This window comes from Panulirus ornatus, chromosome 34, assembly GCF_036320965.1.
Source record: "Panulirus ornatus isolate Po-2019 chromosome 34, ASM3632096v1, whole genome shotgun sequence".
Lineage (NCBI taxonomy): Eukaryota > Metazoa > Arthropoda > Malacostraca > Decapoda > Palinuridae > Panulirus > Panulirus ornatus.
Genome location: NC_092257.1, coordinates 12,775,019 through 12,797,614, shown reverse-complemented (window position 1 = coordinate 12,797,614; position 22,596 = coordinate 12,775,019). Strand labels below are relative to the sequence as shown.

At 48.2% G+C, this 22,596-nt stretch overlaps 1 protein-coding gene across 4 annotated transcripts in view; it reads left to right on the top strand.

The window, feature by feature from the left end:
- LOC139759864 (uncharacterized protein C05D11.1-like) overlaps positions 1-22,596 on the top strand; it is a 167,303-nt gene that overhangs the window by 109,632 nt on the left and 35,075 nt on the right. For 3 of the 4 annotated variants that reach the window (XM_071682381.1, XM_071682383.1, XM_071682380.1), the window contains one exon: positions 14,375-14,577. In XM_071682381.1, coding sequence (XP_071538482.1) covers positions 14,544-14,577 — 34 coding nt within the window. In that variant the 5' untranslated portion in view covers positions 14,375-14,543. Of the gene's footprint in view, positions 1-8,295; positions 8,359-14,374; positions 14,578-22,596 lie in introns of those variants that run through there. The other variant, XM_071682382.1, reaches the window with a different exon arrangement.

Genomic DNA, 22,596 nt, shown 5'->3' with positions numbered 1-22,596 from the left:
TTGGATCGTCGGTGTTATTGCATGTCGGAACCGCAGACTTGGTACAGACGTTTCGTCCTTTCACACAATTCTGGACACGTAGGGACGCTGGCCTACGTGGACTGCATCTTACCCACGGAGATGTCCTTCGGCGAGCGTAGTGTCTCAGACTAGTATCACCCGCTTGCGACATGTTCAGGTACGCCGGAGACCGACGCGTGAAAACTTGGTTGACGTCCTCTCTCAAGACGTCAAGGCGACATCTTCTCCTGAGTGCAGAACGTGTCACCTGAGAGCCATGACGACGACCCTGGTCATGCCGTGCGAGTGTGAAGGTAACGCACCTCACCTTGAGGATCTGTGGCCATAGGACCCATGGATGGTCATGACTCGCGCACGCTGGGATGACCCTCTTCCAGAGAGTGGCCACGCCGCTGCCAACACGACGTGTTATTCCCACCGGCACGCGTTCTAACCCTGAGATTCCATGTTGTCGGCGACACGGTCTGTTGTGCATCCATTTCACTCCAGAGACTCATTACGGAGAGGCGGTTGAGCTCCGGTTGTCCTTCTGGCCGTCTGCAGTCGCACCGCTGACGTGCTTCGTATTCCGTCGCATTTTCGTGACACAGAATTCCACTTCGGAACGAATCCGAACTTGACGTTGTGAATATCCCCCACGATAGGTATGTACCATCCTCCCAGCAAGAGATCCCCACCATGAGCGACCCCCACGTCCTCCCGCAAAGAGGACAAATTGAAGTGTTACTCTCCTTCTCCAAGATGGGAGGGAGTAAGGCAGTAGGTCTGGTCGCCATTGTTAGTCAATTTGATCACATCATCTGCCGACCCCACACGCCCCTGGTGTTTGCTGCTGCCACCCAGGCTTATCGCCTTCTGCCCACATACGCCGCTTCCCGTCCACCTTCCCCGCTTCCCGCCCACACACATTTTTTCCTGTCACGTATGTCACATCCCGTCCACACTCACGTTTCTCAATTTCCTTCTTCCGATTTGGTTCGCTTCCAACATCGGCGCATTCACGTTTTCTCATTCTAATCCCCACTCAGACGCCAGCCTGCCCCCGACCCACGCCGTCCTTGCCTCCATCACTGTCCTCACCCTCACTGATCGTCCACTTGTCACTCATACGACACCTCAAGTTTTATGAAAGAATCCTTTACAGTGTACGGCTGTATTACGTAAATCGTTTACAGAAAATGAGAGTTTCACCGTCCGAGCCGCGTATTAAATTGGAGTGAAGCAGGATCGTGTTTCGGACCTTTGTTGTTTGATGGGAAGTGAGGACTAGGAAGGTGAAGCATCAGGGGGGTAATTAAAAGGAAACAATGAGAGTGTGTCATTTGTAAGTTGTTTCATATGCTAATGATGCCCGTGTGCTATGGCGTTGTTAAGAGGGTCGATCCGTGAGTTCTGCGTTACGACGATCGTACAGAGAGATAAGATAAAGACGTATTCATAGATAAGAACAGTGATGAGATTCATATATTTCTCTGTCTCAGAAAGTTTAGTTTCTCGGTAATGATGTAGACGTATAACCTCAAGAATGCTGTTTTGGCTATGATACTTAGTGCTTAAAGTGTGTGTGTGTGTGTGTGTGTGTGTGTGTGTGTGTGTGTGTGTGTTTACTATTTGTGTGTTATGGGATGTGAGTTTTACACTCGTGTTGCCCCGTCTCTCAACCTTGTGTATATATCTCCCATAACTCTAAAACGAGAAAGCCTCACGGAATTAAGGCTGTTCGCCGTAGTGTGATGTGTGATGCTGGTACAGTCGACTCCAAAACAGATGCTTGGCTTCCGGGGAAGTAGCTGGCGGCGGTGACTTCACCGACAGGTGTATGAGGTAGTGGCACTGCCGGGCCAGGTGCGTTGAAGGTCGTCTATGACGTGACACTGTGTGCCAGACGTGACGAAGGTCACCCGTGACGTGGCACAGCGGGAGGAGAGGTCATGTGATGTATGCTCCAGTGATCAAATCACGTAGATAGAAAAGACTGAAATAAGCGAACCAATAAGAGGGAGGTTAGGGTAAAGTGCAGGGAGCTGGCCAGACATGAGGTGGATAACGCAGCACGAGAGGGGAGTGGTGAGGGAGGGGAGTGAGTACAGTAGAGTGTGAGTGGTCGGGATGAGGCAGCCTTTGAACTAGGCTTCGCTGAATACGGGCACTGATGACTCAGGGACGTGATGAGGGAAGTATAAGGGACCTGAACCCCTATGTTGGTGCCTTTTTGATCGTCGTTACTTTATTATTACCATTTTTGTTGTTATCAATATAATGATAAACTTTATCAGTGGTAGAAGTAGTAGTAGATATAGTACTTGTCTTATTATTCGTAGTAGTAGTAGCAGAAGCAGTACTAGTATTATTGTATTAGTAGTAGTAGTAAAAGTTGCAATAGTATTTTATTATCATTATGACATTATGGTTTTAGATTTATCGCACCTACTTTGTTTAAGGTGTCTATGGTCCTGCTTACACCAAGACTGGTGTGTTTGGCCATGTATGAGCAAAGTGAACAAAAGATATATATATATATATATATATATATATATATATATATATATATATATATATATATATATATATATATATATATATATATATATAATATTTGAGTGAAATTATTTGTAACCAGATTGTACAGTAGTAAGGGAGCAAGTGTTAGGCTTTGGTGTATGCGGGTCAATGATTTAAGAAAAGAAAAAAAATGTATATCATACGGCTGGTCACGAAGTAGCACACCTGGCGGCGGGATGGGATCTGCTGCCACGCTTCCAGCTGCAGTTGTCACCCACCCATCAAAAACAAAATTGTAGATGTTAATGTTTCTACAAAGGAGCCGATTTTAAGCCCCGACCTCCTAGTGGCAGACCTGCAAAGACGTGACCATACCAGACCAGAAAGCAGGAGACCACAGGAGATTATGATTCAAGTTAAATGTGGAAATCCAGCCACTTCTGATCCATATAGACATCATGGGATCGAACCCGACGTTTTGATAGTTCACATAACCAGCCCCACACAGAGGATGGGATGAAATCCCATTTCTGCCAGGAGATGGAAATGCCATCCAACACTCCATGGACGCCGAGCTGAGCCATTGGTACGGAACACTGGACGGGACATCAAGAAATATTAAGAAGCGTCTCGGTTCGTTCCAGCTGAACCACACATCTTATTCCACGAGCTTATGAGACATTGGACAAGGGACCGGAGGAAAGTGAAGCGTCAGTAGAACATGGACCCGCTACGAGAGACGCGGACTTGATTGCACCAGCGTTCCTGTACAGAGAGACTTGGCCCTCTGGATCGTGGACGTGTGTGTGTGTGGAACAGGAACGTCCGAGGAGCTTCAAAGGAGTCCATCCTGCCCTCGCTACTGGTAGGAGTGCACCTTTAGGCTGCAGGATCCCCTAGAAAAGGGGATATATATATATATATATATATATATATATATATATATATATATATATATATATATATATATATATATACGTCAGTGCCGTACGTGTCTTAATCTTCGCCTGGCCCTGGGGTGCCAGCATCTCCCCAGAGGTACCCGCATCACCCCGAAGGTGTCGCCATCACCCCCCTGAGATGCTACCATCACCCCAAAGGTGTCTCCATCACCTCGGGGTACCAGGATCACCCCGGGGCGTGCCATCATCACCCCGGGGCGTGCCATCATCACCCCGGGCCGTGCCATCATCACCCCGGGCCGTGCCATCATCACCCCAGGCCGTGCCATCATCACCCCGGGCTGTGCCATCATCACCCCGGGGTGTGCCATCACCAGTAAAGTGCATAATGTTCAGAACAGTCACGGGAATGTGATCCCAGGTTTCGCCTGTGGTGACGTTTCGAAGCGCTTCGCGGGCCAGCCGAACGAGGGGTTTGCTAGAGAGTGGCTCGGACCGCTGCTTCACGGGAAAGCGATTCTCGAGGATTCAAGGGACAGTGGTCGTTACCCAGTGGGCAGAACCGTCACAGTGGTCCCGTGGCCTTGTCTGACAACCAGACACACACACACACACACACACACACACACACACAAACTGGTCCCTCTACCCTCCCCCTTCCCTCCACCCTCACCCAAGTTCAGCCAGGAGGAATTAGGTCCGGAGAGGGCCCCCCCCCCTTCATCCACACCCCCCCCACCCCACCTCAACACAAGGCCAATGCCAAAGGCCACTCGTGTAGATCATCAAAACAGTCGTTCCTTCAGCCTCGGTTTTACGCATGCTCTACATATACGCAGTTGGTTTACGCATGCTCTACATATACGCAGTTGGTTTACGCATGCTCTACATATACGCAGTTGGTTTATTAATTTGTCAAAAATAAGATTAAAAGTTTGGGAGGGAGATGGGGAGGGGCTGGTTGTTTGGACCCCCTCTCTGTGCTTGAGGATAGTTAGGTTGTCCTCAAGGGTCGTAACTTTAAGCTTATAGGTCGTAACGTTGTGACTAAGGGTCGTAACGTTGTGCCTAAGGGTCGTAACGTTGTGCCTAAGGGTCGTAACATTGTGCCTAAGGGTCGTAACGTTGTGCCTAAGGGTCGTAACGTTGTGCCTAAGGGTCGTAACGTTGTGCCTAAGGGGTCGTAACGCTGGGCTCAAGGGTCGTAACGCTGTGTTCAATAAACTACACCTGTAGTCTCGATTACGAACCCAGATTAGAAAAGGACATTCTAAATCCAGTCAACATATCTACCAAAATTAGATGAAAAAATAATAACTCAGCAGGAATCTCTGTGTAAGGAGTTGAGTTGATGTTGTACCCATTGTGTAAAGAGTTGTGAGTTGATGTTGTACCCATTATGTAAGGAGTTGTGAGTTGATGTTGTACCCATTATGTAAGGAGTTGTGAGTTGATATTGTACCCATTGTATCGCCAGAGTTCTAGATCAGGAGGATGCTTAAGGTGGCACACTTGTTTCTCGGCAAATTAGAATGGCTTTCAAGTGCATGGATGAGGGAGAGTATTCAGTACTCGATTCGTGTCGCCATATCACTTCAACACTGTGATATGCTTTTCAAGTTGGGTCACCGCACTTCAAAAGAATAGACAGTGTCCATAGAAGAGCAACAAAGATAATGCCAGAACTAATATAGATGAGTGACAGTAAAAGATTGTACGTCACGAACTTGTCCACTGTTAATGAGACAAGAGTAAGGGGTAACTTGATCACAACAACCTTTTAGGCTTCAAACTAGGTTGATGATGTAAACAGTGAAAACAGATCTCCAGAATATTGTGGGACAGAACAACCAGAGGCTATTGCAAGAATCTTTTCAAGATGTACTCTTACAGTATAAGAGTGTTGGATGAATGGAGTGATGTGAATGGTGAAACTGTGAATACAGACAGCATACGGTAGTTTAAAAAGTGCAGTGATAGTAGAAAGTGTTCTACAGTTGGGACTATACGAGTTTAGAACTCCCTCCTCGCACAGTACAAGAGACGGGGCACCTACGAGCGTAGAACTCCCTCACCGTGTAATACAAGAACTCCCTCACCGTGTAATACAAGAGATGGGAGCCCCACGAGTGTAGAACTGCCCCACCGTGTAATACAAGAGATGGGGACCCACGAGTGTAGAACTCCCTCACCGTGCAGTACACACACACACGAAAATATGATGACACACAACCAGCGCGTATTTTGATCATCCTCTCACAACCCCATCACGAGCGTTCGTCCACCAAGCTCTGCCTGACCTTGGCACTGGCCTCTCTCTCTCTCTCTCTCTCTCTCTCTCTCTCTCTCTCTCTGTCATCTTCATCACGTCGTGAACACAGCCATGACTTGACTGGCACAGATATATACGCGCCCCTCCGCCCCCCACACCCACACCCTCCCCACCCCACACCCCCGCGACTGGTCTTTTTAAGGGGGTCACTTAAGTCAAAAAAAAAAGAAAAAAAAAATTTAGGATGTGGTGGAGCATCGCCTGCTTCTGTTGTTGAGCTGGGTTAGAAGGGAGAGTGAGCCAGGGATATCACTTAACATAGGCAGTGGTCTGTGTGAGGGATGGCGGCCGGAAACTAATTTCTTACGTCATTTTCAACCCCGAGAAAGCGGGTGACTTGACCATGTGTATATATATATATATATATATATATATATATATATATATATATATATATATATAGGTCAGGGTGATGCGCGTGATCTTGTACTTGCTGATATCTAGGAGGAAAAATGAAAACGATAAGTCTGAGTTTCCTTTCATGACGTCTTGACAAAGGCGATAATGTACCTCTCTTGAGGATGTGATTACACGAAAGTGCACTCGGACTTATCGTGTTCCATTTTTTCCTCCTGATTATCAGCATATATATATATATATATATATATATTTGTGTGTGTGTGTGTGTGTGTGTTTTGGGAGCAGCTGAATGTGTCAGCAGTATTGATGCAAGAGACTGGTTATTAGTGATGGGTGATTTGAATGTGGTGAGTAATGTAGCAGTGGAGGAAGTAATTTGGTAGGGGAGGCATGATGGGGGTATTATGGGTGGCAGTGGTTAGCAGCTTGTGGAGTTGTGTGCTGGAGAGGGACGGGTGACTGGGGACACCTGGTTTAGAAAGAGTGATGCACACACGTAAACATATGTGAGTATATCACATATCAACTTCAGCCTCGAGTAAGGATGGGGATCGAGAATGCGTAGAGCGGTGTTGTGGGAGGGTGTTGTGCAGGTGTTGTTAGCTTGCGTTTATTTGCGTAGCGTAGCGGCTCTGGCTACCTCCTCCCGCCGCCCGCCCCTCTGGCGTATTTATGTATTCATGTCCCATTATGATGACGTCATTAAAGCGTCATCGATCGCGATAAACACAGAGCGTTCTAATTACGTCCAGGTATGACGTAACAGCCTTGTAAACAGGGAATGAAACCTGCTAACAATAGAAGACATCCATCGTGCGTGCTCCTGTTGGCTACAAGTGCTTGTACGTCACATTAATTAGCACTGTAATGCACTGTTCTTGTTCCCTCCTACATGCAGTTTCTGCTCTTCGTTGTACACTTGAGCAACCTATGTTTACAGATCGCCGCGTCCCCTAACAAACACAACATTGACAAACAAATGATTCGACATGCTCTTAAATAACCGCCGTCATAACCCAGTCATTAAATTCCACTCCGACACACACCCGCCTCAAACTACACTCCCCAGACATGTACGACTTGCTCTTTCTCGTTGACGGTTTGGACACCAACCCATCTCACCAACGGTACATTACATCATGTCGCAAGGCCCATCCAGCATGTCCTTGGACGCAACGTACATACTGAAGACACTGAACGCCCATTTTACGACCACCCAACACTCACCACCGCGAGCTAATACACACATCACTACACCTGTTGCGCTCTTGTCCCGCTCTTTGAATGTGGCCGCATGCGAGACTACAGTTGACGCATACACCGTGCGGGTGTAATGTATTGGACATGCGCTGTGAGAGCATGATGCACTGAGCTCCCTTGGGAGTGTGTGGGAGGTGGGGGTTGTGCGTTGGCACCGGGAGATGCGGGCCAGCCTCACAACCCGCCATATTCCCCGCAGTGTTGGAAAGTAGCTCTCGGGGTGCTCTCTTACACTCGGCTGTGTTGTGTGACCTCACGGTGCCGAGGGATGACCCCGGCTGCGTCGTGTGACCTCACAGTGGCCGAGGGACTGCCCCCGGCTGTGTTCGCACGTCATCCTGTGAAGGTACGGTGACTCGCGGATTGCCGTGGCTCGCATCTCAAAGCGAATGTAATAGGTTAAGTGGACACCCAGTGAGTCGGTGCAAAGAAATGATGTGGTGCGACGGAGATGGAACTCCGCTCTCGTCGTCAGCGCCTGCGTCAGGGAGGCTGGCGATCTCTCCGTGAGCGTCAGGGTGACGCAGCCTGGCAGCGATTGCCTCTGATCTGCAACACTCCTGCTCAGGACGCCCTGTGTGCGTACTTACCATCAGAGTCATGCACAGAGCTGAGGTACATGTAGGCAGGACGATCCCTGCATGGGAAGTATATGACAAAAGACGTGGCTTCCCCGTTCAATGTATTGGTCACATCAGTACCTGGTGTTTATTTTAATCCACAACCTGCTGGCAATATTGATTACAACCAGCTGGCTGTGTACAACCTGCTGGGACTACGGGATACAAACAGATTAGCATGAAAGGATAAAAACACGAGAGCACTTCTGAGGACTTCGACGCTCCCTGCAAGAGGTGCCCCGTCCGCCTCTTTGACGAATGATAAACAAAACCCAAGACGTCAAACACAGCGCCGAGCTCCTCAGTCTGGGTTTGGCCGGGTGAGTGCTGCACTGTGAATGCTCCTGCCAGCAGTGTGAAGGTATGTGAAGTGGTGTGTGCGTGGGGGTGGCGTGGTGTTACTTCGTTAAAGTACCGAGCGACAACTTCGCGTCCTCACAAATAACTAGTTAAAACGCAAAAACGAAATATTATTATTTCCATCGTTGTTCGCCGGCAGTGGTAGTCGCTGGCTCCATCCGGACGCTTGGCAGCCAGGACCTACGCAAGCTCGGCTGACACACTGACCTACAACTGTCCAGATGATGGACACGGAATAACTAATCCTGAATAGATCTCTTACGTTAATGGGAGAAGCACTACGTGCCCGTGGGTGCGTAGAGTGAAGAACTTTAAAAGTTTCATGGGGAATCATGCGGACCACAAGAAACAACCGCACACTAGATGGATTTAATGGATTTCTGCCGCAAGAGATGCGAGCTGATGTGTGCGCTGCTACCCGTCCTGTGAGCGGTGGCTCAGAGGAGGCTACAGAGTGCTCAAAATGCCCAGAGACTTGAGCGTAAGTGATTGAGTTGCGAATTCTATTATGAGACAAATGTCAACGAGGATTAGGCGGCAGTGACTGAATTATTTAACGTCGGAACCGAACAGTTTTAGAAAGGTCGAGCAACACCGATTACACTACGTATCGAGATATATATATGTAAAACAGGTAAGCCCTGTGTGCAGTGGGCAAAATTAGGATAGTTTTCCCAAGTATCATCGAACATTGTTAGAGATGGAATGCTTTTCCACATCATCTCTTGTTATGATCGGTAACAATCCCTCTGGCCCGCTCATCTTCGAAGACTCGACCACCTTATACCGCTGCAGGGTGACAGGGTGTGGGAGCAGGTGCGCTGTCTACGTTTGTCCTGTCCACTACCAACAGGAAGGTCACCTCTTCCGTGAGTATCCATGGCCTAGAATGAGTCGGGCAGCAGCAACAGTGACACTAGTACTGGAGCCATATATGTGCACGTACACAGCTGAAAACATTTAGAACAATGGTAGGAAAACACGAAGCAAAAATTTTGTCATCTTCATGACGAAACTCCTGTTTACCGACGCAAAATACCAACCGATAAGATCAGGCTGCAGATAAATCGATAGGGCTTGTGTTGTCGTAAGTTGGAGGTGGCTCACACACCACGGGTATCGCAACACCACCCGCCGTAAGTCCTGGGGTGTTGAAAGATATCGTTTTACGCGCGGTAACTCCCCGGCCTCCTGCTTGAAGCCGCCACAATGCTCGAGCCGTTCAAGACCCTTAGCAAATGTTACCATCGCTCCTTCAATTCTCGAGTCGCCCTCGTCATTCCTTCAAGGTTCCTGGAGATGTCACTCGTGTAATGCGTTCCCAGTACGCTTTTTTTTCCGTGTAAAGACTTTTACGCCCGACGGTGGAAACAAAAGAGAACAAAGACACTATCTCTGGTTCCTTATTTGGACGGTCATGTGAGAGGGGAGGCGCTCAAGGTGTTTATCTTAACTGGAGTACCGGATTATTCCATCATCACGGAACCTTTTTGTCTTCTTCTTTCTTCGAACGGGACGTTTCCTCGAACGATATTCGTGATATTTGTAGAGATGAAGCCATCGTAGATCATGATATTCGTTGGGAAATGGATGCTTACGATACTCTTCGTGTTGTGATTCGTCGAACCATTCACAGGTTTGGGATTCGTCTTTGAAGTGTACACAGGAATGCGGATCTTCGTGCTGTTCAGTGGTTTAGGGTCCTGGCATTCGGCAAGTAGGCATATTCGGAATAGTGAGGGCAGGAATGTTTATATTACTCATTGATGAGAGTTCCAAGTCATCATTAAAGCATAAGATACGTTAAGGATCATTTTTAATGGCCTATTTTCTTGTGACACATTTCCCTTCTATCGTAACTTGTCAGTATATTTTCAGTATTGAGTATAGGCACAATATTCACCTTGGGGGAAAATATTCTAAGTATAGCATTCACGTTTCTTTAAATGTAAACATGAGAGAAGTTGTGGTCGTCCTACACTTGTGGGAGGTCAGTCAGGACGTGTGGGGGAGTTCTAGGGTTCAGTCAGGACATGTGGGGGAGTTCTAGGGTTCAGTCAGGACATGTGGGGGAGTTCTAGGGTTCAGTCAGGACGACGTGTGTGGGAGTCATAGGGTTCAGTCAGGACGTGTGGAGGAGTTCTGGGGTTTAGCTAGGGTGAGTTTAACACCTGCAACGCTGATTTCACGACCGGATGTGGCGTATAGGAAGTGCAGTACACAACTAAACAGGTTCCAGTGATTTCGTACAGAAATGGTCGCCCCCACAGCGCTATTTTCTTTCGTCCTCCCGTTCCTGTGTTCCCGTTCCCTTCTTCCACTCAACTCCGCATGAATTAATGCCATTAAGAATTCGCGATCATCCATTTCGCTTGCGAGAATTAACACAGTAACCCCCCGTATTCCGTTTTCTTCTTCTCGATATCCCGACTATTATGAATAATCACGACGAATTATCCTAAGGTGATTATTCCACCTCACCAGTCATCACACAGTCTCCTATCTCATTCACGCAGTAATATTTCTCCTATATCATTTTCCGTTTTCGCTCACAGCTTCTTGGGTGCTGGAGAAAGAAAACGATTCAGATTGTGTTCTCTCATTTTTATTATTTTCTTGTTTTCTGTTGCACGGAGGAGGAGGAGGAGGACGCGGGAGGAAGAGGGGGGTAACTACTGCCTTTGCCTACCCAGAGGGACTGCAGGATGTGCAGCGAGGGACTGTATGCTGAAAAGATACCCCACGAAACTGACTGGCAGGTCTCTTTGAGATACGGCTGAGAAGTAGGAAACGAGTCTCCAGTCTCTCTCTCTCTCTCTCTCTCTCTCTCTCTCTCTCTCTCTCTCTCTCTCTCTCTCTCTCTCTCTCTCTCTCTCAGATGGACGTCCACCATCGCAGCGTCAGACGTTACGGCGAAGACCACGTTGTCATCACTCAGCAACGACGACGTAATGATGCAGTGAACATACGGGTCTCTGGTGCCGGAAGGTGGTCAGAGGTTACTGTACATATTTTCCCTTTCGTCTCTTTTTTTTTTTTTTGCTTATATTTTCGTGCTATAAAGGACCAGATATCACGGGGACTAACGCCAGATTCACGTCGAATCTGAAAGGTTTTTCAACGTTGCGATGTCCGACCCGTTCCTCAAGCGACGACAGACCCGTCCCTCACGCAAGTAAGGTCGTAGGAGCCTCGGGGAGAGATCACGAACGTATCAGCGTAGCTGTCGAAGAAATTACACGGTGGCAGATGTCGACTCTGCCCAACCCTTCAGTTGCCACCGCTGGTGCAGCGTCTCGGGGACGTGATAGCTTGGTAGGTGTTGCGGGATTCGAGTCAGGTGAAGAGGTAACAGGAGGAGCGGCAGATGGCAGAAGGTAAGCAACAGTCTCTCAAGAGCTGAAGCCACGGGTGAACCTGTAGAAGGAAAAGCAAAGAAGCCGCTAAGAGTACGGGAGTTTCCACTTGTGCGAGAGAGAGAGAGAGAGAGAGAGAGAGAGAGAGAGAGAGAGAGAGAGAGAGAGAGAGGTGAGTGTTCTCTAGGCCCAATTTGGAGAAGGGGAGAGGTGTAGAGGAACCCTTCAGATGTGTGAGCAAGTGCGCCACAGGGACGTGGCGGAAGTACACTCCAGAGCTGAGAAGGACGTCTTCTCTTTATCTCAAGTAGACACAGGGGCTTCTTACACCTAGTTCCCCACGATGAAGGAATGGCAAGTATATTGACTGAATCGAAGGGCCGAACCACAGTCCTCAAAGGATATGAGAGGAGAGGGAGGAACTACAGACAGAAATGGTTGGAGGAGGAGAAAAATGTCTTTTCGGAAGCAGTGGGTTTCAGGAGACTAAGTCCACCCGAGGGATGAGGTTTCGTCCCGAAATGAGGGAAGTGGTGACGAGGTTGACGAGAGGTGGACACGTGAGGGAGGAAGGATGGCGGAGAAGTTGAGTCGTCGTCGTCATAGCAGACGTCAGTCATACGTCATCACACAGCCCTGCGCAGTGTCAAACGCTGCCACACACCGTCGTATAGATCCATTCATTCTGTAAGCTATACCTTTTTCTAAATCGTCTCAAGTGCTCATAGGTGAGTGTTCGGGGAAGAGAGTAATGGTGTATTGCTCAGTGGATGAATGAAATCACGAATGATCATCGTCACACGAAGAAGTCGTCTCCTCGCAGACCCACTAACACAGGAGGAGTGTTCGTGTTATCATCTAGATGAAAACAGTGGCGGAGATGAGGGTGGCTTGCTGTCCTCCTAGTGGCTTCCTGTTGTGTCTCACACGATGCAGGAGGAGTAAGAGAGAGAGAGAGAGAGTCAGTCCAGTTTATATTTAGACTGGGCGTTAGTTGAGGGTCGGGTAGTGAGAGGCAAGATGCCCCCCTCCCTACCCCTCACTCCTTACTCTCTAGATCCGCCAAGAGTAGAGTAAGGATGGGAGGACCTGACTTCCTGCCGGTGTAAAGAGAGCACGTCGCTAGGAGGGGCTGAAAGGAGAACAGTGGTGTCGTGTTAAAGAAGACACCCCCAACACTTACCTGGATTCGCCATGGTTCCCTGTGGTGGCTGGAGTGTAAGGTGACTACTTCCACCACTACCAACACTACCTCCTCCTCCTTTTCCTCCTCCTCCTCCCCCCCCCCCTCTCCTCCACTTCTCCGAACACCCCCTGGACGGTGTGAGAGGAGGGGGGAAGGGGGCAGCCTCGAAGTACGAGGTCCCTCTCAAGTGGCCTCTAAGGACGTCCTCAGAGATAAGTTTAGAAGCCCATCGTCTGTGAGAGGTCGTGCAGGGAGAGGATGGAAGTGTGAAGGAGGCGATGAGGGTATCCTTGGCATGGCAGAGGTGCTCAAGTATCAGTAGCAGCAAACATATACTCAACGTGCCCTCGCGCGTCCACTGGATATCAACGTAGACACATCCCCATATCGGCCCTGGGGCGGGTCAGCAGCGGCCTTGGGTGTCAGCGAGGCCAGTGGCTGGTTAGTGTGTCTGGTTAAAGGGAACCGTGTCCTGTGGCAGCCAGGGTGTGGAGGAACACGCCTCTCCATTGCCACCGGCCCTCCACGTGGCTCGGTGGTACGCCTGGCCTCGCATCAGTAATCATTTGTATCATAACACGAGCCGTGTTTCCCCAGCACCTCCCCGTTACCTCGTGTCCCAAAGTCCTCAGATGCTTTCTCTCTCTTTTGACACTCTCTCTCCATCGCTGTTTATTTACCCAGCATTGTCCTTACCACCACGTCCAAGCATCTAATTCCTTCCGTAAACACCTGCAACCGTCCCTCCCTCCCTCCCGCACCCCCACCGCCCCCACACCTCTCTCTCTCTCTCTCTCTCTCTCTCTCTCTCTCTCTCTCTCTCTCTCTCTCTCTCTCTCTCTCTCTCTCTCTCTCTCTCTCTCTCTCTCTCTCTTATAAACTCATCTGTGAAGTTTATTTTACTACAGACTTGAGACTGACGTGCGGCTAAGTTAAGCCTTGGCCAAGCCTTCGCTGAAGGATGGATCGGTAAGAAGGAGCGGCTCCCCTCGGTCACTGGGGAGGCGTTCGTGAATGACCTTTGGGTCTCGTGTCTCAGACAGTACACCAAGTACACCTGTTCTGCTTTACCTCTTCCATGACTCCATATTTCCTCTCCTTCTCTAGGTTGTGTGTGTGTGTGTGTGTGTGTGTGTGTGTGTGTGTGTGTGTGCCCCTCATTCAACATTATGTTGGAGGGTCGATGTGTGACAGTCTCCATTGTCACGGCATCATACAGATTGTCAACATTCTCTCGACATCCGACGCACTCAAGTTGTTACACTAACATACACCGCTCCGTCTACCGTCCTTCCACGCACCCAGGCCTTCAGAATTACCACACACTCTACCACACACACACACACACACACACACACACACACACACACACACACAAATAGTAATCACAAACAATAGTCACATATTCTACATATATACCTACATACATACTCAGGACAAACACTTATGAATGTATTTTCTCCTCTACATTACAGAGAAGTAGCGAGATCGACCAAGTGGGTGCCGGAGCAACCGGCCCTGACGTCATCGACCCCGTGACGTCATTACTACCTCGTGACGCCATCGACCCCGTGTGAGGTCATTAACTACCTCGTGACATCACCACCCGTGCGCAGCGCCAAGTCGCAACACCACGACACCAGAATGACGATCCGACTGCTGATCCTGGCGGCAGCTGGTAAGTGCCGAGACACACACACACACACACACACACACCCCACACACCCTGCCCCCATCACCTACCCCCCCCCCCTGCATCTCTACCTTCCACAGGTGTTCCCATGACGTCACTGGCCACGACGTCATACATTTCATGGTCAGAAGAGAAGATGGGAAGTGTAGCGCGGGCCGAGTGGTGGCTCAGGCACCAAGAGCTGGTCATAACCCAACCTTTAGATACGGCTTGTGATGTGTGTGTGTGTGTGTGTGTGTGTGTGTGTGTGTGTGTGTGTGTGTGGATGGGGAGGAGTACCCGCTAGTGGCTTTAGATCTGCCTTCCTGTGAAGTGAGACGAGTGAGGGGAAATCTGATCATAACCTGTGGCTGACCGTCCTCATTAATGTACATCTGTGATTGGCTGATGGAATGTAGGTATATGTTTACGTTTGGACAACAGGCGTGGAACTCCATCAACTGTGTCATATGTCTTCTATATCAGTATGATTACCGTGGCTTCGTTATGCCGTCAAGCCCACGTAGAGTGAGACAGTAAAACGAAGTAGATGAGAGAGAGAGAGAGAGAGAGAGAGAGAGAGAGAGAGAGAGAGAGAGAGAGAGAGAGAGAGAGAGGCACAGAGGTGTATACTGAGAGAAATGTAAGGTGGGAAATGTGCCGAGAGAGAGAGAGAGAGAGAGAGAGAGAGAGAGAGAGAGAGAGAGAGAGAGAGAGAGAGAGAATGGAAGGGGAAAGATAGAGCCTGGCTGGAATGTAGATTAACAACAGGTATAGAGGCAGATGAAAATAGAAGCGAAAAACAGGAGAAAGATAAGCGGCAATACGTTGAGAGAGAGAGAGAGAGAGAGAGAGAGAGAGAGAGAGAGAGAGAGAGAGAGAGAGAGAGAGCAGTGGGCTAGAGGATATATCAGGGTTCGTTGATTATGTATAGTTTAAAGCAGGAGATGTGGGGTGGGACTGTCCCTGTTCTGAGCTATGTCCCTCCGCCAGTGGGACCTTCACTGTGGGATGTCGGTGCTTCACTGCACCGTCGGTGACTGAGCACCCCTTCATCTCCACGATCTCTTGATCAAGGCGGTACAGCCCTTGATCAAGACGGTACAGCCCTTGACCACGATTGTGTACAGCCCTTAATCAAGACGGTACAGCCCTTAATCAAGGCGGTACAGCCCTTGACCCCGATGGTGTACAGCCCTTAATCAAGACGGTACAGCCCTTAACCCCGACGGTACAATCCTTGGGGACGACGAAGAATCCCCGTCGTCCGACACAGAATCAAATGAATTGGCGCTGGTCTCAGCGCAGGGGTCCCGTAGGAGAGGTGGTCGTTGCCTGGGTCTCGTGGTCCAGCCTACAGGAGGGTTGACGTTCCGAAGTTCTGCACCAGGAGGGAGGAGGAGGACGAGGAGGAGGAGGACCTACAGAGGTTCCCGAAACTTCGCTAACGTTGCGGTAATGGAAGACGGATGAGTTTCCGTAGCTTGTCGTGTGACGATGGTTGTCGCAGTTGGATTGCATTGCAAGCGTAGCTCCGATCTTTTGTAGGAACTGCGGTAGAAGACTAGCATTGACGACGTCAACACGGAGTTCCCGCTGGCGAAGATCATGGAGTGATGAGGCACCGTAGATCCCCTGCGAGGGTTGCTGGTAGTCGGGGAGTCACAGGGGCGGATGTTATCAGAGCGGCGGGCTCGACTCGATGTCCCGAAAGCCAACGGGAAGACCCTCTGACTGCCCTGAGTATCTGTCGCAGCGGCGTCTACGTGGGGCTGGTCAGTGCCATTCACCGGGAGGTAATAGCGGGGCGAGAGTACTCCAGATGACTATACAGTCCTCTTAGGTACTACACAGGAGCGCTCATTGATGGAGGAACCAGTCGCAGCGGTGACCCCCCCGTTGTCGCAAGCGTCGTAAAGTACACTACCCACCTGCTGGCTTCTGGCGTGATTAATTAGACCTAGGCCGCACGAGGTCACACATGAGAGGCTGCTAGCGGTTGCTCAACGTGGTAATTACAGTCATGTCCAGGCATAACGCTTGTGATGCTGTGGGCTCACCAACGTAGGAGGCGGGATTTCATAATCCGTCGCTCCCGGCCCATGTGTCAAAAGGCCAAGCCATCCTCTCCCAGGGTCGTACCGTCGTGCCCAACGATCGTACTGTCGTGCCCGACAATCGCACCGTTCATGCTCAAGGGGTTGTACGTACAGTCGTGCTCAAGGCTCGTGCTGGATTGCCCAAAATAAATCAATTACAGAAGATTTTAAGGTGAATCTCTGCAAGCCAGAAGGACATATAGGACCCCGGCCAGACAAGGGCATGACGAAAGGCCCGGTCGTAAACAAGAGGCAAGAGAGGCAATGATATCCAGTAATTTGTTTGCTCTCAAAGACCCTCATCAAGTGGCACCATCTTGTGTGTGATTGTGTGGGTGAAGAAGTGCGCAGTTGCAGTCTGGTCCACGTCAACTACTGGTCTACGGTGAGGGATCATAGGACTACAGCTACACTACCTTCTGCCACGATCCCCTGGCCCCTGCTTCTACAGTTTCCCAAGTTTACCTTTGGCCTCCTTAGCTTACATGTGGTTTCCTCGGTTCACCTGTCGTTTACACCGAAGACTCAGCCGAATGCGGACTCTGACGAGCCGGTCACTAACGTGTGGACTCGAACTTACACTGGGTAGACGCTCCCATAATCTTGGAGAACGGCGGAGCAACGTTGTTCAGTGGTATAACCACTCACTCTTCATTTTCTTCTTCATGCCTCTCATATTGCTGACACAACCTTCCCGCTCAACAATAAACATTTTTCCCGAAACTGTATCACCCAACAGCAGCAATTTCTACCCAACCGAGCAAATGAATTGATTATGACAGCTGCGTATGGGGGGGGGGTTAGTTATCGTGCGTCTGGCAACATCCTCGGCGCTTCTACTGACAGGAGACAAATAGGACCCTGTTTTTGTGGTGAAGATATCGGTTTAGATCACATGGACTTAAGGGACCATGACTGTAAAATTACTTATAAAATTACTTATAAATGGTATTCATGATTGGTAAAGATGTGAAATTCTGAAATAATATTTAGGACTTTCCGTTGGAGCTCTTGCCTCTAACTCCTTGAGCAATACTGGACAACCCTTAAGAACGATGGTATGATCTTTAAGCACAGTGATACGACCTTTGGATCTATGATGGCCTGACCTTTTGACTCAGCCTTTGTTGAGGGTCAAGTCAAAGATCATGCCATCATACCCTAAAGCAGTGGCTCCCAACCTTGTTTTCTATGAAGACCTATATCAGTTTCTCTCCAGGATTATTACGGCCCGACCCAAGGATAAGTGGCTTATTTACGATTATTTATCAGATCCAGAAAACTAGGTTCACCGAAGGACCTAAACGCTTAAAAAAAAATGATTCAGCGTATCGCAAGGCGCCCACGTACTCAAGACGCAACTGTCACACTGAAGACGCACCGCTAATGCTGCATGACACACAGCTCGCAGGGGATCGGGTTTTGGGACCTCTGTCTGAGAACCTCGTTAAAGTTCTGATCTTTAATCTTAGACGAAGACAGTGCGGTCATGCCACCAGATGACACAAACTGATGAGCTCTTAGTGTCAGCCTCTTCGGGTGTAATCAAAAACCATTAACATGTACGTGTTGTGTGCTGGGGAGGTCAGTGGTGACGACACACGCCCACTCGCAAGTTTAGAAAGCTTAACAGATCCGCGGAACTTGTTGGTTTGAACGTTGTCGCTCTGTGGTCGTGTTGATGGACCTGGCATGATTCAAGTGCTCGCTCGGGTGATGTCGTGTGGTCTCTCTAACGTGAACCGTTGCCGACCGGCTTGATAAACCACCATTACGAACACCCGCCCCAACTTCTCAATATGCCCGTGTCCACAAGTGCAGTATACCTCCCATGTATCGCTTAACTACATGAAACGTCCTGAAATATCAGTAAGGCGCTTAGGATGTGAGTGGTTCAAGACTGGGACTTACACAACCGTGGCAGTAAAGAGGGAACTAATGACGAACATTTTAGTTATCCTCTGTACACCTGGAACGGCGGGGCTAGGCTGGGTACCTCAGGATTGGTGAGCCAAGCTGGGTACCTCAGGAATGGTTAGCCAGGCTGGGTACCTCAGGATTGGTGAGCCAAGCTGGGTACCTCAGGAATGGTGAGCCAAGCTGGGTACCTCAGGAATGGTGAGCCAAGCTGGGTACCTCAGGAATGGTTAGCCAAGCTGGGTACCTCAGGATTGGTGAGCCAAGCTGGGTACCTCAGGAATGGTGAGCCAAGCTGGGTACCTCAGGAATGGTGAGCCAAGCTGGGTACCTCAGGAATGGTGAGCCAAGCTGGGTACCTCAAAAGTGGTAGACCAAGATGATTGACTCCACTAAGTCTGTTGATTGTTGGGCAGACAATGGGTGGTCGTTTAATCTTCTCGTATGTGTTTATGGGTTTGTGTGAGACGATATAGACTCCATGTTATGTAGATTTCTGTGTTACATGCCTTATGCACATTCATGTACATAGAAGCCTACGCAGGAGCACATAAATCAGCCTTGGGCTGCTGTTAAATCTCATCCCATGGTTTGCAGACTTCGTTGTTGGGCGTCGCCAGTCTACTCGCTTCCGTAGTGCCATATAACCTCCCAGTCCGTCACCTGTGGCGTCCCACAAGGCGCGAAGATGGATCCATTGTTCCTCCCCATTGTTCCCCATTCTTATAAATAATACCCTCATGGACGAACCTGCTCGATGGTACCATCGTAGACAACAGATCTCACAACTACATTGTTCACTAAACTTTTTCTTTTTCACTCATTTATCGTCCTCCATATTTGGACCACCGCCAACCACTCCATCATCAACCATACCACACCAGCGTCTTGCTTGTCAACCTTATCTCCATTCCCGTCCCGACCCCTGCAAGTCTCACTAGTCCTCAGCCGCCTCCAGGATATTCAGTCTCACAAGCTTCTCTGTTTCGGTTTGGACAGCAAACTGAAGCGCAAGAAAACATCATCGAATCCTCCAGGTATATCGTCTTTACATTCTTCGTAGGCGAAAGACACTTCGATTCCCTGCACCAGAACGCAAGAACATCTTGACCGTTCCCGTTAGGTCTGGTCTTGCTTCCTACCCGCCAAACTGAGGATTCTAAATAACATTATGACCATCAGGATCACCCTTGGTCCCCTCTGACATCAGTTATCAAGAGATGTTTAACATTACTGATTCTCTTGACTCTTCGAACTAACGCCTGGACCTCGTCCGACTGTTCAGTTTAGTGCCACAGCACCATGCTCGCCACCGGCACCTCCTGTCACCTGTGATCCCTCGTCCCCAAGCTGCAGTTCGGCATATCATTATTAGTGATAATAGTATCATGATTATTAACATATACTTACGTAAATGTAAATAAGCATATGAATGTGCGCAAATGCGCTCAAGTGCACACTGAATATTCATGGTCACACTTTTATGGAGAGGACTTTCCATGTTTCTTCCTCGTAATTCATGGAAATATGTCAGGAAAAATAATATCCATAGTGGCGTGGACCAACATTTTCTTGTCATATTTCATTTTCGTAGTTGATAAGTGAGTTGAAATTTAAGCCTGGACTCCATGTTGTTTACACTTTTGACGACATTTACAAGAAAGATTGAAACACCATCTCTGATGGTCTGCCAGAATTTTCTTTCATTTTGTTGATGACGCAAAAATTCTTCAACATTTGATAAGAATAATTGCAGATTCGAATTTTTAAAAGTTAGATACAATGTTCAGCTTTTGTTCGCAAATTTATAGTTATTTGCATAATTCTATAGAATACCAATTCTCGTATATGTTCGGTGGCGTAGTTGCAAATGTGACAAGTCAGGAAGGGAGTTGCCGGCACAGTCACCCTTGGATATGGGCAAGCCAAGGGCATCATCGAGACAATGGGAGTGATGGTATGGCGACAACACACACACACACACACACACACACACACACACCTTACGTAAGTACGTCACTGAACAGCGTTGCGACCACATAACATTTGGGCACTTCAGCGTAAACGGAATGAAAGTAAATGGACTCATGTCAAACGTTTCATGGCCTTAAGCGAAAAAGACAAAAAGAGATATATGAATATAACGTTAGGCGGAAATGGATTGATCAACTACATGGCTCATCTCGTAAAGTTAATAGAGAATGGAACGAGTTTTGTCAACCTGTTATATGATGTTGAAAATAAACTTGATAACTGTCTCAATGGTAAAAGAAAATGGACTCACTAACATTAACCATCTCATGATTTTAAAAGAAAATGGACTCGATTATATGAACTATTCCTTAACATCAAAAGAAAATAGAATGACTCAAGTTCATCTTTTTCCATAAGGCTTCCCAGAGCAGCACTCGACTAGAAAGGGGAATCCATTTTATACCATCACCAGCACTCCACGTCAAGGGTTTGACCTGCAAATCTCGCCAGCACTTGTCTTTAAGGAGGTAGTCTTTTAATAATATTTCAGCAGAACCCGCCCCGTCATTGCAGACCACCTGCTTACCATCAATGCTGGAAAACTTTAACTAGCGGATCACCCAAAGCTGTCTACTGATGTCTGACACAGTCTATAGCTATCTGTTGATGTCCGACATTATCTAAACCTGTGTATTGGTGTCTGACACAATCTAAAGCTATCTATTGATGCCTGGCGTAATCTACGGTTGTCTATTGATCTCCGACACAATCAAGATTTGTCTTTTTATTTCTGAATGCCGGAAGCCATTTCTTAATAGCTGACACAGTCTACAGCTATCCTTTGATCTCTGACACATTATCAAAAGCTGTTTGTTCATCTAAACATAATTCTTTTTAAAGCTATTTGTTGATCGCTCAGTATAATCTAAAGCTATTTACTAATCTCTTACCATAACCTGAATATCTCTTGGTTTCTATTCTTTTGTGGTTGTCATTTGGACATGCAAGGAACTCAGCCATGAGCTAACTTGAGCATGACCAACATCAGTAATGACATAAGAATGATTGAAAGTCCATCTCTGGGTTGTTAGAGAGGCGTTCTGAAGATCATCAAACGGTCATAAACTACCTCATGGATTAGATAAGAAACAGAAAGTGCCGTTCCTTGAAAACGTTTTCTTCAGTGTTGAGGAAATGCGTATTTTTATCCCTTAAAAGTGCGCTTGTTCTTGCTCGTCTATCCAGCTTGTTTAAAGAAAACTGTTCCTCCTTAGAAACACGTATTGCTACAGCTAATCTGATAAAAGGATGACCGTTCTAACCCCCACAGTTACTGTTCTGTTGCTCTGATTTGTATTTCTAGGATCTTTCAATCCCTCCTCATCTCCCACAACTTCTATAACATCTTCAACCTTACTGTCGTCTCTCTGATCATTAATACAGGTTGAGCAAGGCAAGATCTACTGGCGATAGACTTTAGTATCTTATCAATGTCTAGTCATCATTTCTGAGACACTCTGACGTGGTGTGGCGTCGGGTTCTCGTCTCCAAGGTCCTCCATTTTGGCTCTCTCTCTCTCTCTCTCTCTCTCTCTCTCTCTCTCTCTCTCTCTCTCTCTCTCTCTCTCTCTCTCTCTCTCTCTCTCTCTCTCTCTCTCATTTTGTTCCTTTATATCTAGCTTCCTCTCATGCCGATCTTTCTCCAAAAATGTTGATGGATCATCCGTTCCCCCTTTCCCTATCACCAGAGGTATCTCTCATGGTTATATAGTCCCGTCTTGTACACGCTTCCTCGTCTTTATCAACGATTTCTTTTCCTCCAAAAGGTACCCAGATGCACCCTTTTCGCTGGCGACTGAGCACTGGGCAATGCATTCCTCCAGTTCCTTCAAATCCGCTCCATCCTTTTTGGGATTCCTGTTCAGATGCCGTACATTCTTTTCTTCTTAACATGTAGGCGAACGAGGACATAATAAATATGTCGTATACAAACGCATGGTCCCTAGTTTTAACAATTTGTTTTAGAATTATTGAGA